General features: G+C 44.7%; 1 protein-coding gene across 1 annotated transcript in view; it reads right to left on the reverse strand.

Moving 5' to 3' along the window:
* The window catches only part of LOC125756877 (uncharacterized), a 53,329-nt gene extending 36,356 nt beyond the window's left edge, over positions 1–16,973 (reverse strand). The window contains exon 1 of the mRNA XM_049411867.1: positions 16,584–16,973. Coding sequence (XP_049267824.1) covers positions 16,584–16,950 — 367 coding nt within the window. The 5' untranslated portion in view covers positions 16,951–16,973. The remainder of the gene's footprint in view (positions 1–16,583) is intronic.
* Positions 16,974–17,515: the final 542 nt, after the last annotated feature.

Genomic DNA, 17,515 nt, shown 5'->3' on the forward strand with positions numbered 1-17,515 from the left:
TTGCCCGCCACAGCTAAACTATATCTTCACGATAATCCGCGCGGGCCACCAAATCGCTCAGCAAACGTTGAGCACAGCTAGGCACGCACACACGGCCTCACCGCACTCTCCCTAGCCCCTAGAGCAGGGGATGCACGTTCACCTGCGCCCCCTCCCACCGTACAGCCCTTACAGACACACACAGGGCACGCTTCGCCTCATCCACCCTGATATTATTCAATAGAGCTTTAACTATGCATGGATGTGTGTTCTATAGCACCAAAACAAAACCGAAACCATTTAGGCGTTCGTGGAGGCTACTTTAATCCAAAGCCGAAGCCATCAATACGAGACAGCCATTTTGGCGTCGTTAGACGGCATTGTTTGTGATCCGTCTCGTTGTGGTCGTTCTTTAGTCTACCAGAATAATCTGTGTCGCCAGGCGTGATTGCAAGTGATCGTTTTGCGTGACTTTCTTCGTGCTATGCATTTGTGGCGTAGTAACGTATCGTCGGCTCGCTCTTGCCGTGTCTGGCTGATCGTTTTGCGTGACGTTCCTTCCGTGCTATGCATTCGTGGCGTAGTATCGTGCCGTCGGCTCACTCTTGCCGTGACTGGCTGAAGCAGTGTCACTCAGTGTTTGGGAAAAGCAGCCTCCGGACGGAGAAGTCCCTGCAGTAAGCTTCGTTTCGTCGTGAACTTGCCTGAGCAAGATGGCAGCGCATGACGGATCCCAGTGGCACCGACAGACGAAGCCTGTGGACGACGCTCCTACGGTCGTTATAGATTTCAGGTGAGTTCTGCCGGCTTCTGCCTACAACTCTTTTATTCGCTTCACACGTAGCTTTGCCACTTGTCTTTCTGATGTTCCAGTTGCACGGATTTTGCTATCGTGTTTCAATGGCTTGGCAACGACGAAAACCGCACTGGACTATCCAGTAGCGGGTAAAACGGAGTGGTGCGCGCCAATATCGTGTTTCCTTATTCCATACATGCCAGAAAAACATGAAATTGCGAGTTGAAATCTCGGTTGCAAGTCGAGTGTGGTGACACGTAGAGCAACGTTGCACCGATATATATTTGAAGGGTAAGTAAAGCTGATCAAAATCAATCTAATGCACCCGGCCCGAACATGCCTGATATCCAGATCATGATTTTAGCTCGTGAAACTCTAGAATTTAGTGTTTCTTTCCTTTGCTACCCAGACGTTGAAACACGTTTAATACGTATTTATTCGCTGCATATTCGAACTTCTCGCCGTGTTTGCTTGTTTGTTTGTTTGTTTGTGTGTGTGTGTGTGTGTGTGCGCGCGTCCGTGCGTGCGTGCGTGCGTAACTGCTATAAAACTTTGATGCAATAGCTTTTGTAGCACGGTTTCATTTAATTGAAACAGTGGTGACTTGATCTTATGATGCTAAAAATTATCATGCAACAAAGGTAAATGTGAGTTCACTTCAAAGTTGTAGTTTTTTTTTTTTTTGTCCACAAACTGCATACGAGCATAACCTCATCCTCCTGTGATACTTGCTTTGTTTAATGTGGTGTGGTGCTAGTACCTAATAGTAAACACAACACCGGCTAGTAATAATGGCAGTAAACATACTGCTCAAACGCGGTGTTTCGTGGATATTGGATGCCTTTGTTATACCAGCCGTGGTTCAGTTCGTTATTATTTTCAACACAAAGATACAGTCTACAGTGATGTTGTGGGCAGTGGACAAAAATCCTTTAAAATGGACTTGGAAGCGTTACGCTGCGAAGCCCAAGGACGCGGGTTCTATTCCTGACCTCGGCAGCTGCATTTAGAAGGGGGCGAGATACAGAAACTCCCATGCCCTCTGATTTGTGCACGTTGAAGAACTCCAGGTAGTTGAAATTAATCCGTGATCTCCCACTATGTAGCACCGCTTAATCGCATTGTGCTTTTCGCTCATAAATCTCTAGCAATTATTGCTTCGTCATTATACCTCGAAACACTCGCTGTATCCTATTTGAATTCTATTCGCCATAGTCTGCAATGAATATTTAGCACTTTTTACAGCAGGGTACCTCATTTGACATCCTTTTACAATGCACCTTAATTGTCCCAATTTCGTGCCATAATCAGCTGTTGTTTTTAATATGTATATAAGTCACTTCAGCACTGTTCCTTTTTGTTTGACCGCTTCTCATCACCTCAATTGTTTGAGGTTTGAGGTGATGTTTGTGCTGCACAGTTTGCCCGAGTTTGCTCCCAACCCTCTATACTGGTCAACGCTGGCTGGTGGGTTGTCCTTCCAGACAAACGGAAAAACGAGACCTTTGCCTGTTGATATAGATCTGAAGAAAAAATGGCACATTAGGCCTTTAGAATAGCTGCACCTTCGTGCAGCTGTTCTGAAGCCAGGCACTAGAAGGGCACGCTCACAATGATGCGACAGAAAGAAGGCAGTGAAGGCAAGCCTAGTCTTGTCGTACATTCGCCATATTTCGTGTAGCTGTATACACATTTTGCCGTTTTCTTCGTTAAACTAATAATAACATTTGGCGTTTAACATCCCAAAACCACGATATGATTGAGAGACGCCGTAGTAGAGGGCTCTGGAAATTTCGACTACCTGGGGTTCTTTAACGTGCAGCTAAATCTAAGTACACGGGCCTCAAACATTTTCGCCTCCAACGGAAATGCAGCCGCCGAGGCCGGGACTCGATCCCGCGACCTACAGGTCTTCGTTAAAATACTGCTAGTCTAGTGGTTATGGTGCTCTACTGCTGACCCGCAGGTTGCGGGATCGAATCCTGGCTGCCGCGGCCGCATTTTCGATGGAGGCGAAAATGGTTTAGACCCGTGTGCTTAGATTTAGGTGCACGTTAAAGAACTCCAGGTGGTCGAAACTTCCGAAGCCCTCCACTACGGCGTCTCTCATAATCTTATCGTGGTTTTGGGACGTCAAACCCCAACAATTATTATTATTATTAAAATACTGCTGCCATGCTATACAGGGTGATTTTTTTTCAGACAGTACATATCTTTTATAAAAAAACTCTATGACAGTCACGCTCCAGTAGTACTCTAGTTCGAGGCGGAAATATTCTGCCGCAACAAAAAATGCGTTGACGGGACTAATTAACAAAACCCCGTTAACTAATTTTTATTTATTGACTTGAGGGCAGTTTATATTAGAAATTTGTAGTGCGTGCCGCTTTATGGTATACCCATTTTTCAGAAATCATGAAAGTTTTACGTAACTCGAGATATTTATTGTGAAATTTTAAGGGCTAAATCAAAATTGATCGTGTCCGGCACACAGAAAACGCGGTTTTTCTGTTACGTCAGACCGGAGCTGCCCGCGACAAGGGAGTGACGAAATTTGAATGAAGGCGCGTCGTGGTCGTACCTTTTCGTGAAAACTGGCAAGTCATCTAACTTGCGTCAGCGGATCGCCTTACCTTTGCATGTGGCGTTTGGTGCTCATTTGTTTCTTTCGAGATGCGCGCATCCGAAACGGCAGTAATATCAACCTTTTCTTTCTATGTTTACAGATAAGTACCACACATCGCACCCAAATAATAAGCTGTTTACTTGTGTATTTCTGAATGCTTGCAGATTTTCCTGATCACATTCTGCTTCGGCCCACCTTCATTAAACTATCATCACCTTCTTTTCACGTGTAGCTCCGAGCTTACGTAACAGAGAAGCGACGTTTCCTGCACGTCAGGCGCTATCAGTTTCGATTTCGTCCTTGAAATTCAAGGATGAATATCACGAATTACGTGTAACTTTCGCGATTAAAAAAAATGTGTATGCCATAAATTGGCACGCGATACAACTTTCTAATATAAACAACTACCTCCAGGTCAGGAATTAAAAGTTAATTAATGAGTTTTTGTTAATTAATCTCTTCATTGCCATTTTAGTTGCAGCAAACTATTTCCTTCTTGACATAGAGTGTGTGCGCGAAAACATCTTGAGCATGACTATTATACAATTTTGATAAGAATATGCGTTCTCTAAAAAAACATCCTTCTAATTGTACGGAGGTCATGCAGCGGAAACAGTTGCAGCTGGCTAAGGGAGTAACAGACCCTCAAAGTACAGCAAAGTTAATGAGTATCCCTGGTTTTGTTCATTGCCATGACACTTCATGGAATCTGGTGTGTGAGCGCTGCCCTTGTCAGATTAAAAGGTGATCGATCTGTCTGTCATCATGTGTTTATTTTTGTGCACTTGACTATTTCAGGTTGCTTCAAGACTGCACATTGAAGCTCTACAGCTGCATTTGACCAGGAAGCCTCCTTGGAAACTTCGTGTCTCGAGGTAGTCAAGACGTGTCCAAGAATTCGGAATAGCCACGCTTAAGGTCTGGCCGTGAGTGGTCTCGAATCAGTGCAACCTGCTGTCCTTTTCGCCAGAATGCCACCTGACCCTGACATGGTCTGGGAACACGACACTGCCAAGCTCATGCACGCAAGCTGTGTCACCTATTGGGGTCCTGTATCTCAGATGACTACATGAGAATCCTGTACTACATGAGAACTACACATGTTGCATGTTTTGCGCTGTATGCCACATAAAATATGTAATGGATGTCGCAAAGAAGTGCTTGATGGCTGGCCATTGATTCCTATTCATAAAAACTGACTGCTGGCTATGCTAATGTTTATGCCAGGTCTAGTATATTGCCGCATTTGACAGTAATGAACGATGTTAGCGAAACTATTGCTTTTCATATCTCACTCATTCTGACAGTAATGTGTCTCGCTGTATTTCTGGACGGTGTTTCTGTATTTCAGTTCTGTACAGAACTCTCCATACCACCGCTAAATATATATATTTATATATATCATACCTTATATATATAAGGTACTTGACACACGACGTACGTTTTAGCATTAGCATAGTGCTAAAACGTACGTCGTGTGTCAAATGCCTTCCTACAGTATCAGGACCTTCGTGATCTTTCTGTAGCTCTTATATTTAAGGGTCATTCCATGCCAAGTGTCCCAGACGTGGCGCTCGCACATCGCAGCTTTTGCTGATAAAATTTGTGCCTTTTTCCTGTGCCACATGGAGTATTGTGGTAAAACATTCTTGCTCGAAAAAATTTTTGACGGTCCTGGCACCCCCTCGAATTTCGCTTCTATTTATTAAACTGTACCTAATAGAAAAATGTGTATAAAATCTACTTTTGTGTGTTGAGCTTCTAAACTGCGCTTGCGCTATCGCAGAGGTTCTCTTTAGTTGTCCCATTCATTATTTCCGAATTTTTGTGTTTCACTACCAGCTACGTAGCTTCAAAAACTACAAAAATCTTCAAAGTTCGTGAATTTTTCTTGAGCTATCTGAAACTCACCCTAACCAATATTAATAATAGCCTGATTTCCAGGAAAGTGTATTTTAGTACTGAAATGTTTAGGGGTAAAATAGACTTCAGATCTTTCCGAAAAAAAATTGTGATATTAGAGAAAATGTACGATTTGTTGCATGTTTGACCATATTTTTCATACTGATGCGGTCAAAGTAAAAATCCTCGTCATGCGGCGTTTGATAAAAGACTTCATCGTTAAGTAATGAAAAAAGTCTTATCAAATCATTTTTTTCTTTAAAGGAAGAAAATAATTTTTGAATTTGGCCCTCCGAACGCGCAGTGCATTTCATTTTGTTGCCACTTCGCCGCAAAGCACGTGGTAGCCCTTGCAGCTGACACTCGTCACAGGCAACGGCCAGATGCGAGATGTATGTCAGTGGCTCGTGAGTGGTCGAAAGTCTTGTCACGTTGATGTCAGGGCGACGAGTAATGAATTCGCGTTACAATGTGAGCTTGCTTGGCGGGCCCAATGGGAAGTATGGACGCCCGAGAGCAGCCTATGGCGTCGTTGGCACATTGTGCTAGAGGCCGTCTGTACAACATGTATACCCTGAGAAAGAAGTGTGTACAGTGTGCATTATTTCTTTCAGTATGTGTATGCTAGTTGTGCAGACGTCCCTCTAGGACATTGTGCCAACGACTCCACATGCTGCTCTCGGGCGTCATTATTTCCCATTGGGCCCGTCTAGCAAATGCTCATTGTAACGCAAATTCATTACTCGTCGCCCTGACAGCGCGACAAGACTTTCGACCACTCACGAGCCGCTGACATACATCTCGCATCTGGCCGCTGCCTGTGACGAGTGTCAGCTGTAAGGGCGACCACGTGCTTTGCGGCGAAGTGGCAGCAAAATGAAATGCACTGCGCGATCGGAGGGCCAAATTCAAAAATTATTTTCTTCCTTAAAACAAAAAAAAATGATTTGATTAGACTTTCTTCGTTACTTAACGATGAAGTCTTCTATCAAACGCCACATGACGAGGATTTTTACTTTGACCGCATCAGTATGAAAAATACGGTCAAACATGTGACAAATCGTACATTTTCTCAAATATCACAATTTTTTCGGAAAGATTTGAAGTCTATTTTACCCCTAAACATTTCTGTACTAAAATACACTTTCCTGGAAATCAGGCTATGATTAATATTGGTTAGGGTGAGTTGCAAATAGCTCAAGAAAAATTCACGAACATTGAAGATTTTTGTAGTTTTTGAAGCTACGTAGCTGGTAGTGAAACACAAAAAAATCGGAAATAATGAATGGGACAACTAAACAGAACCTCTGTGATAGCGCAAGCGCGGTTTCGTAGCTCAACACAAAAAATAGATTTTATACACATTTTTCTATTAGGTACAGTTTAATAAATAGAAGCGAATTTCGAGGGGGTGCCATGATTGTCAAAATTTTTTTCGACCAAAAGTGTTTTGCCACAATACTCCATGTGGCACAGGAAAAAGGCACAAATTTTATCAGCAAAATCTGTGATGTGCGAGCGCCACGTCTGGGACACTTGGCATGGAATGACACACACACACACACACACACACACACACACACACACACACACACACACACACACACAACACACACACACACACACACACACACACACACACACACACACACACACACACACACACACACACATATATATATATTGAGAGAGCGTAGGCATCGGCAAGTTGGTAATTCATGTTTGACTTTTGAGCGCGCAAAAGAACAGGGACGAAAAACGACGCAGACACAGCGCTGACTTCCAACATATGCTTTATTTTCTACAGTGGTACATATTATATATAGACAACAAAAAGCAACGCACGCAGGCGCATTGTACAGGAAGGCTTCATGTAAAACCACAAATAAGTATGCATGATAAGCAATCAAACAACCTGATACCGGATTTTTTTCTTCTTTAAGAGATCAAGCGGTCATTCCTGACTACCACTATCGTCTAGTCACCCTGTGGGCCTTGCTTAGAAAGTCTAGTTCTTTTTGGATAGGTCAATTGAAGGTGCACTAATGCACATGTCTCCCAAACTTGCAATCTTCGCCGCTTCAATTATCTCGCGTGTTGTTTGTGCCTGGCTCCTTCCTGTCGCAGTGCACTGCGAATACATGTGATCGCACCCACACTTCCTGCAGTGGAAAGCCAAATGTCCCACACCTCCAGTTCGCACGTTATTTGCGTGCTCACGCAGCCTGTCATTGGCACACCTTCCCGTCTGCGCTATGTATTTCTTGCCACAGGACAGCAGTAACTCATAACGATGTTGTTCTCACATTTAACAACGCTTTCTTTGTGCTTTTTTTGGCACCTGGGTTTTTCAGAACCACTGTAGGAGGCCTTGCGCAGATTATAAAGCTTGTTTGGTGCTGAAAGGACGACTCTTACGTTGGCGTTGTTTCCTATCTTTTTCAGCCTATGTGAGACATCGTGAAGGTACGGTATGACGGCGCATTTCTGCTTGACAGGCTCCGTTTCTGGTGAAGCCTGCTCCTCACCCTCGCGAGCATGTTTGACAGTCTTGAGAAGACCCTCCGCCACAGATGTGACGACATACTGAGGAAACCCCGCCTTTTTCAGGCAGTCAGCTTGCGCCTGGAAACTACACGAACACTTGTGAGGACATGAGCGGCGAAGCGCATTCATTAGGGTTAATTTTGCAATACCCCTTTTAACTAGCTTAGAGTGGCCCGAAGAAAACGGCAGAAGCGGCTTATTGGCCCTAGGCTCGTACGACCAGCAGACCTGGTCTCGCTCGAAGAACATTCGTAAGTCAAGAAAACGCAAGGCGTTGTTTTGCGGCATTTCATGCGTGACTGCGAGCGGTTGCAGGAAACGCGTGAACAGATCAAGTACGTTTGAAGAATCATTGCCAAATTCGCCTGGACTTGATTCTAGAAAGACAACGTAGTCGTCTACATATCTAAACACCTTCTTTACATTTGTGCCTGTTACTAGAAACAGAGCTAACAGGCACAAATGTAAAGAAGGTGTTTAGATATGTAGACGACTACGTTGTCTTTCTAGAATCAAGTCCAGGCGAATTTGGCAATGACTCTTCAAACGTACTTGATCTGTTCACGCGTTTCCTGCAACCGCTCGCAGTCACGCATGAAATGCCGCAAAACAACGCCTTGCGTTTTCTTGACTTACGAATGTTCTTCGAGCGAGACCAGGTCTGCTGGTCGTACGAGCCTAGGGCCAATAAGCCGCTTCTGCCGTTTTCTTCGGGCCACTCCAAGCTAGTTAAAAGGGGTATTGCAAAATTAACCCTAATGAATGCGCTTCGCCGCTCATGTCCTCACAAGTGTTCGTGTAGTTTCCAGGCGCAAGCTGACTGCCTGAAAAAGGCGGGGTTTCCTCAGTATGTCGTCACATCTGTGGCGGAGGGTCTTCTCAAGACTGTCAAACATGCTCGCGAGGGTGAGGAGCAGGCTTCACCAGAAACGGAGCCTGTCAAGCAGAAATGCGCCGTCATACCGTACCTTCACGATGTCTCACATAGGCTGAAAAAGATAGGAAACAACGCCAACGTAAGAGTCGTCCTTTCAGCACCAAACAAGCTTTATAATCTGTGCAAGGCCTCCTGCAGTGGTTCTGAAAAACCCAGGTGCCAAAAAAAGCACAAAGAAAGCTTTGTTAAATGTGAGAACAACATCGTTATGAGTTACTGCTGTCCTGTGGCAAGAAATACATAGCGCAGACGGGACGGTGTGCCAATGACAGGCTGCGTGAGCACGCAAATAACGTGCGAACTGGAGGTGTGGGACATTTGGCTTTCCACTGCAGGAAGTGTGGGTGCGATCACATGTATTCGCAGTGCACTGCGACAGGAAGGAGCCAGGCACAAACAACACGCGAGATAATTGAAGCGGCGAAGATTGCAAGTTTGGGAGACATGTGCATTAGTGCACCTTCAATTGGCCTATCCAAAAAGAACTAGACTTTCTAAGCAAGGCCCGCAGGGTGACTAGACGATAGTGGTAGTCAGGAATGACCGCTTGATCTCTTAAAGAAGAAAAAAATCCGGTATCAGGTTGTTTGATTGCTTATCATGCATACTTATTTGTGGTTTTACATGAAGCCTTCCTGTACAATGCACCTGCGTGCGTTGCTTTTTGTTGTCTATATATATATATGTACCACTGTAGAAAATAAAGCATATGTTGGAAGTCAGCGCTGTGTCCGCGTCGTTTTTCGTCCCTGTTTTTTTGCGCGCTCAAAAATGTCAAACACACACACACACACACAGATATATATATATATATATATATATATATATATATATATATATATATATATATATATATATATATATAAAATGCTTAACAATTGTGGTGACGTGGCTAAGGACTACGCATTATTCGCAGGATGTTGTGCCTATAGTTTAGGTGCTTACTGATAAAACAGTAGGTTGTCATTACAATGTGAACATGTATGAAATGGCATGAAGTGTTTAAAACCGATTCAAAGAATAATTTTACGAATCGCAGAAATTTCAGTTTGTTTATAGGATGAAGGCATGCAGATGTGAAAGAGAAGACACAGACAAACCAAACGCTAGCGTTTGAGCTGTCCGCATCTCTTCTGTTTCCGTGTTGCATGGCTTACTTTCTTCTAGAATCAACATTTTTTGTTGTTTTACGCGAGCGGAAATTGTTCTGAGACTCATCTATATAAACTTCGAGTAGTATTTTATTTCCCCCAGAGGAATCGAGTGCAGCACTGTAAAGTTGCTACAAAAACTTGTCGCGGCTGTCATGCATCCACCACAGTGTTCCTGTTTGAGTAAACCCGGTGGAAGTGCCTTGTTGAGTAACAAGAGGTAGCGGCACCAACTTTCGTCGATTGTCAGATAAAAACCCTAATGGTGTTCGCTCTGATTTGAAGTTCTTTTGAAATTCTTGATCAATCTCTATAAAACTTGTTTAGTTTATGTGTATTTGTACGCTGATTTTGAAAATGCAAATATTTTTCTACTATTATATGTCGTGTTAAGTATATCAAACATTTCATGTGCCATGTTAGGCCTGCACGAGTTACAAAGTAAGCATATCACAATAATATGAAATGGGAACTGTATGCAACATAACCAGAATGCATGTCCTAAACCCACTTAACAATAGTCATAGTATGCTGAACATTGACCAGTAAGTGTATGTCTAGCTGGTGATTCGCTCACGAGAGTTCAATATTACGTAACTTTTAACTCAAATGGGTTTAAAACGCGAGTTCGTATGTGGGCTAGTGGGTTCATGAACATTATGCCAGAACAGCGCAGTAAACTCCTTTAAAACTATTGCATACAGTTTTTATCCCCTAACTATAGCGATATGTCGATTTACTTTGTAACTCCAAGGTTGGAAAGGCTTGCTCATCAAGACATATGAAATTTTTATGTGTAAAAACTGCGTTTTCTTCCAGATAATTGCATATTTGAAATCGCCACATAAGTAAACCTAAACTCGGCAAGTTTCATCAGTATCGACCAAGAAGAAAAATAAACGCATTATTTGTTGCAGAGTGTCTCATTGAGTACCACGAAGTGGTCACACTGACTCTTGCCAGGGGAGTCATGTACACCACTGTCCTTAAGGACAACGGAGTCAAAGGAACGCTCCAGTGGGGGTCAGCGTTACCATGGCAAAGGGGTCACCCTGACTACCTAGAGGTACTAGCGGGAAATAAAAGGTAGTCACGTAGACTCCTGCGTTGGGAGTAACGTAGACTCTCTGCTTGTGAAGAAGGGAGTCGTTGGTCTGAAGAACGAAGGGAGTCGTTTGACACCCCAAATTGTGAAGAAGGGAGTCGTTGGTCTGAAGAACGAAGGGAGTCGTTTGACACCCCAAAAGGTCATCATATGTGTAGCGAGGCGATTACCACCCAAAGGTAGTCAGTACAGACACCCTTTTTTTTAAGAGTGTACATGGTGAGGGGGCCCGTCATTTTTACAACTTCACGGCGGTTACGGGGAACTGTTAGCAGACCCGTGCGGCAGCAAAATGATATGACGATGCAATATTTTTTAGGCTTGAGTGGTCTGCCCGTGTCACTTGTGCGCACGTAACGTACGGCCGACACAGCATTTTTAGGCGTCATTAGTGTGCCTGTGTCACTTAATTGAGCGGACGCCAGGACTGGGCGAGGATATTTTCCAGCTGCGTCACTATACGATACCAGATAATCGGCTGAAAGGTATTTGAGATATCGATACAATATACTACCGCAATTATCGTATCCGATACGATACTTTGCAGTCGTATGTCAAGATACTTCGACACCTTCGCAAATTCATTTTATGGTTTTATGTAATGTCGCAGCGAACGCGCATAAAGAATAACTTTTGCTTGGAAATTCTTAATTTCGACCAAACTTGTTTTATTTCAATGAAATGTCTGTTAGTATCTCAAAATGTTTGTCCTTCTTGCTCAAAGTATAATATCTTCAGTCCGAAAAAGTTTATTAGGTTGCTTTAGCTTCATGCATGAAGCTCTTTATACCCTGCGCTGTAAACGGTTTTTGCTTGTAGTGTTTGTAATTGGTGAGAGTCGCTGCTCTGCTTTGCCTGCCAGCTGCTTGGTCACCATCCATTTAGAAGAACGTCAGTAAGAAGACTCTGCACAGAGGCTCAAATACCCGCTGTTGCTTTTTACCTTGTAAGTAAACGTACCAGCGTTTACGCAATACCTAATCACTGTACAGGTGTACGGCAGCAACAACGCTGCTGGCGACATTTCTTTTGACGCATCGAGTATGCAGATCACATTAAGCTGCCATGACCTTTCCAATTCTACTTATCTGGTGGCGTAAAGAATCCGTTCGCTGCATATTCATTAATGTGCAATATTTTTGCGATATTTTTTTTTTTCTACGAGAGAACTTGCGGGACCGAGAAACGCTTCATACGTATTACAGTGAGACAAAGCGCCGCTATTCCCACCACTGCCACTTAAGCTCGGATTACCTGGTGTTTTGTAACGGAAATAAATTTTAGGTCTTTGCGGCGGTCGATTCATGAGGCAATGAGCTCCTTTAGTGAAGCCATTCTATGGCTACTTCGAAACGTGTTGCAGGGCCACTCTAAGTGAAAGGCAGGGAGGTTAACCAGAAGAATGTTTTTTCGGTTTGCTACCCTGCACTGGGGAAGGGGTAAGGGGGGATAGAAAGGTAAGGAAGTAAAAAATTGGGGGCCGCTTAAGCTTCGCCTTTAAGAGTTGAACGCGATAGCGATATCCTGCCCCTAGTGCGCACTTCGAACACTACGAGTGTTTAACAGAATGTGCGCACTAAGGTGTGTGCCTTATGTAATGGGTAGCAGGATTTAAACCAGAATTTTTTTCGAAGTTGCGATGCACCCACTACGTGGCCTTAAGGGAATACGCGCAGTAAAGTGTGTGCCTTTTGTAATGGGTGGCTGTCTTTAAACCACCAAGTCGTTAGGATATAGACATGGTGTGACGCCCGATTGCAATGTACGTTTGTACCACGCAATATTACTGCGATATTACATCTCGTACTGTGACACCTGTATACAGGACGCGTATTTTTGGGAAGCATGAAAATTACTTTTAGTGCAGGTCCAAGCGGAGGCGTGGCTGTGTGGTAGAACACCTGCTTGCCACGCAGACGGCCTGGGTTCGATTCTCACGCGGACCCAACATTTTTATTATTTATTTTATTTGCAGCTTTTTCGATTTTTCGGTCACGGACAAGATGATGATTTTTCGCTCACAACCAACGGTGCCGACGCCGACGGCGGAATTTCTGCGATACGAGCTCTTTAACGCTGTCGCGTTAAAAAAAGAGAAAGAGGGTAAAAAAGAAATATATATCTAGGTAAACTAGAAAGGCCATTCCCAATCACCTAATCACAGTGAGTACGTAGCAACGTGATACAGGCGGCAGCATCAATAGCTGTACCGGATGATCGAAATTAGGCTTTATGGTTTTCTTATAATTCAGCACGGGGACGTACGGGAAGGCCCCCTTTGCAGATATGTCGTTTATCGAGAGGGCAATCAAAGTGAGATGGTAATTATTGCACTCAGCTGCCAAATTAACTAAGATTCAATAATGAGCTTTTTAGTGACTGAAGCAAGCGGGCATGTTTGTATTGAAAAGTCGGAAGCAGTCACGCTTCTACAGTTACACCAGGAAGAATTCTTCTAGCATCTCTGTGCTCTGAGGTATCCGGCTGCAAAGTTTGATTGGGGTTCGGATGATTACGCATGCGAGGAAGCGAGAACTGGCTCAAAGGTCCTCTCTGATGTGTCGCGGAAGTTGCTCGCGTTGTTTGATCTGACAACGGGTCGAAGGCGCGGGGGAAAAATGATAACGGATAACGGCAACTCTTTACCACCAGCTGGCGATAGCAAGGAATAACTGCTCGTAACATCATGAAGGAACATTGCGCATTATCCTCGCTGCCTTGCATGCGTAATCATGCGAACCCCAATTAAACTTTGCAGCCGGAAACGTCGAAGCACGGACATGCAGAAGAATTATTCCATGCGCAACCGTAGGAATGTAACTGCCTTCGACTTTTCACAACAGACATTTCCGCTTTCTGCAGTCACTTCGTTAATTGAGCAGCTGACAGCAACAATTATCCTCTCAATTTGTGTGCTCGTGGATACATGACTTCTCTGCAATAGGTTGCCTTCACGTAGCTCCCAGTACTCAAATTTAAGAAAACCATAAAGCTGAATTTTCATCACCCGGAACATGACATTTAAGCATGAAGCCAACCACCTTTTAAGGTCACACAATAGAAAATCCAGTGCCTGTGGAAAATAGCTTTAAGTGGCTCGTGCGGAAGGTCATGAGAAAAACGGAGTGTGGCATCATGTCTCTCGATGTCCGTCGAATCCCCTTCCTAATGTTTCTGATATTTTTCTTATAATTTCTAATATTATAATGCAAGCTCGATTACACTATTTTACTAAGTTGTAAGCAGAATATGTTTCTGTATGCTCCAGGCACGCCGAGATTATTTTACCTTTGTCCGCAACCTCACCTTGACATAAGAGTAAACTCAAGTGGGATGAAATATGGAAATATTACGAACGACGTAAGCAGTTTAAAAATAATAATAAAAAAGAATTGTTTTGGCGCATAACAAAAAAGATATTGCAGTGAATAGACAGAAAAAAGTACAGCACGGAGACCTGCGTAACTTATGACATGCAAAAAAGAAAGAAAAAGAGCCGCGATAGCACTGCTGACAAAGAAATTGTAATTTAAGAAGCGCTTTGAACAAAGACAGCGCGAAGAACAAAGATACAGTACGTCAACGCATACTCTGTTAGGTGAATGTTTGGTCTTTACACCTAGCATCAGCACCGATCGTGCGATAGATAATAATGATAATATCTGGGGTTTAACGTCCCAAAACCACGATATGATTATGAGAGACGCCGTAGTGGAGGGCTCCGGAAATTTCGACCACCTGGGGTTCAGTAACGTGCACCTAAATCTAAGTACACGGGCCACAAACATTTTCGCCTCCGAAATGCAGCCGCCGTGGCCGGGATTCGATCCCGCGACCTTCGGGTCAGTAGACGAGCGCCATAACCACTAGACCACCGTGGGGGGGCCGATCGTGCGATAGTTGTTTGAACCGCCTTTGCATTTAAGCCAATGCCGTGGCCTAATCCACGCCGATGTGTGAAATCGCTGATATGCGAAAGCTACTAGACGCGTGGCGACCCCACTGTTGCATTCTTCAGATTTGGTAACAAAGCAGCACACAAGGGAAACTTCGACAACGACACTGAAGCGGCATCAGAGCATGCGGGAAAGACGCCGCACGGATTGGCGTACACAGCACAGTGTGGTGTCTACAGTGGACACAGAATGTCGCTGTCATTTGTTTTATTAAGGAGGCTTAGTGGCAACCGTATCAGCTTCAGAAGCGGAAAGGCTTTTTTTTTTAACCGCGCTATTAAACACGGACAAAGGACGAGGGAAGAAGACAGCACGTGCACAGATCCCGTCGTCTTTCCTATTTTGTCCGTGTTTGCTAGCGCAGTTTAAAAAAAAAAAAAGCATTTACGAGGAATGTCGAGCAACTAGCTTGACTTAGTGCTTCAGTCAGTTCAGTTAGTGTTTATAGTTTAATGACGTGGTAATATTACGATAGCGGTATCTTGCATCTTAAGACACACCGTACATTCTTTCACGTATCGGAAATACAGATGCTGACACACGTCTTACCAGGCGTATTACGATATAGATACAGAACATCTGAAGAGTATCTAAGATAGTAGCTAACACACATGTATCTTCGACAGTGCTCAACAATGGCTGATGCACTATTTTTTTTTTTTTTGACGTCATAACTCTGCCCGTGTCACTTCGGCGCACGTAACGTGTAGTTCGGTCACCACGCGCGTATGTTGACTATTTTCCTTCCACTAAAGTGCACCTGCCGAGGTGACGCGCCTCCTCACTGCAGTCAGCTCCTTTAAAGAATGGGATTTTGTCTTGTAAGATCGCCAGCCTTTCGCATCGAGCTGTAAGCTTTCTTGTTGCCTAGGAAGCTGCGTTCGTGTGTAAGCTTTTATCTGGAAAGGTCTCAGCCGAAAAAAAAAATTGTCGGTCGCGTTAATTCCTATTATGTAACTGCTTTTGCACTATAATTGCGAATATACCCGTTTTGTTCAGGCAAATTCGTGTATCTTGCGACAATTCCGCTTTTTTTGTTACACTTTGGCAATGGGCTAGAAAGAGGGGGAGGGGGATATTCGTGGAACGAAGCTCCGTCTATTCGGCGTTAAAATAATCTGCGTATAGTTGACACGGAGGGTACAAAACTGACGTAAGTCAGGCTTTCCAATCAAGCGCAGTACATCGCGTCTTAACCGAACAGCATGGCTTATGTCTCTAGGCGTTGTTATTATTTTGTTCTAGGGATATGCTGCGAACCTATATATACGCAGTACAAATGTCATTGCATGTATTTGAAGTTCTCCAAGGTGAACTCCAAGCATAAATAAAGAACTTCTTGATAGAATATGGCCAGAGCCGTATGTCAGCGGTTCTTGTTCTTCAAAGACGAAAAAAAAAGGAAAGAAAGTTAAGCAAAAATTAACGCCGATTTTCTATTTGGGCTTCTCATTACAATGGCTTTTTTTGCATTGCTTACTCAAGCGCCAGAAGAGGTTCGTCCCACTGCAGTGCGTAGATAGGAAGCGCGAATTAGCACACGAGACCGCATGCACGTAGGCAGCTGTGGCCATCTATACTCACGTCTTAGTGCCCATGGCTCCAGGTTGCGCAGTCCCCGTACCATCTTCAGAAGACCGATGCTGCACTGCGGTGAGACGTCGGCCGTAAGGAGCTTGCGCGTCAGTGCCGGTGATGACTCGTCGATGCGCTGGCCGATCCATCGCTTGAGCTTGTCGATGAAGCTGGGTTCGGGTGGCGGGGTAGCTACGCTCTGGACCACGACCGCGGACTCAGCCGGAAGGACTTCGTCCGTCTCCGCGAGTTCACCAGGCTCGTCCAGGCAGTGGACAGGTCGTGCGGCGGACATCAGCAGAATTACGACCAGCGCCATCAGCGTTTCGCCGAAACGGCAGCTGTTCGAGCAACCGCTTCTATTTCGGAAGCGCATGGCAGCCAGGTGAGCGGCGACGCGGTGTCAGTGTCGGTTAGGTGCTTCAAGAGCAATGCAACCAACCGGGAGGTGTTGGGTAGGCACGGAGTCGGTGCTTGCGCGTTGTTGTCTAACACGAGACTGCAACCGTAATTTCCGTGCTCAGCGACGACAAACGACCCGACTCGTGTGTCAGGGACGAGCGCGCCGCGCAAAGTTACGACCAATCGCTCCGATTACTTGCTTACTTACTCGTTCTGGCAGCACTGCCACGCATTCGTCCACACGCACGCACACACACGCACACTCACACACTCACGGCCCTAGCGAGTGGGTTATGCCTCTCTTATAACCTTGCACGAAAAGTAAGAAGGTTGACGCGCGGTCACGGCGATGGGGAGATACTTCGGACCGCCCACCTCCTTGCGACAACCGGCCTCTCTTCCTCGCCGGCTCGTGCACGTTTTCTTTCTTTCACGAGATTCGCTTTTGTGGGATCGCGCCCCTTTCCGCTCGCTTTCGCCGTCACCCTCGCGTGGACGCGCGCTTTTGATATCTCGCAGCTCGTACGGAAAAAAGAGTG

This window comes from Rhipicephalus sanguineus, chromosome 1 (genome assembly GCF_013339695.2).
Source record: "Rhipicephalus sanguineus isolate Rsan-2018 chromosome 1, BIME_Rsan_1.4, whole genome shotgun sequence".
NCBI classification, from domain to species: Eukaryota; Metazoa; Arthropoda; class Arachnida; order Ixodida; family Ixodidae; genus Rhipicephalus; species Rhipicephalus sanguineus.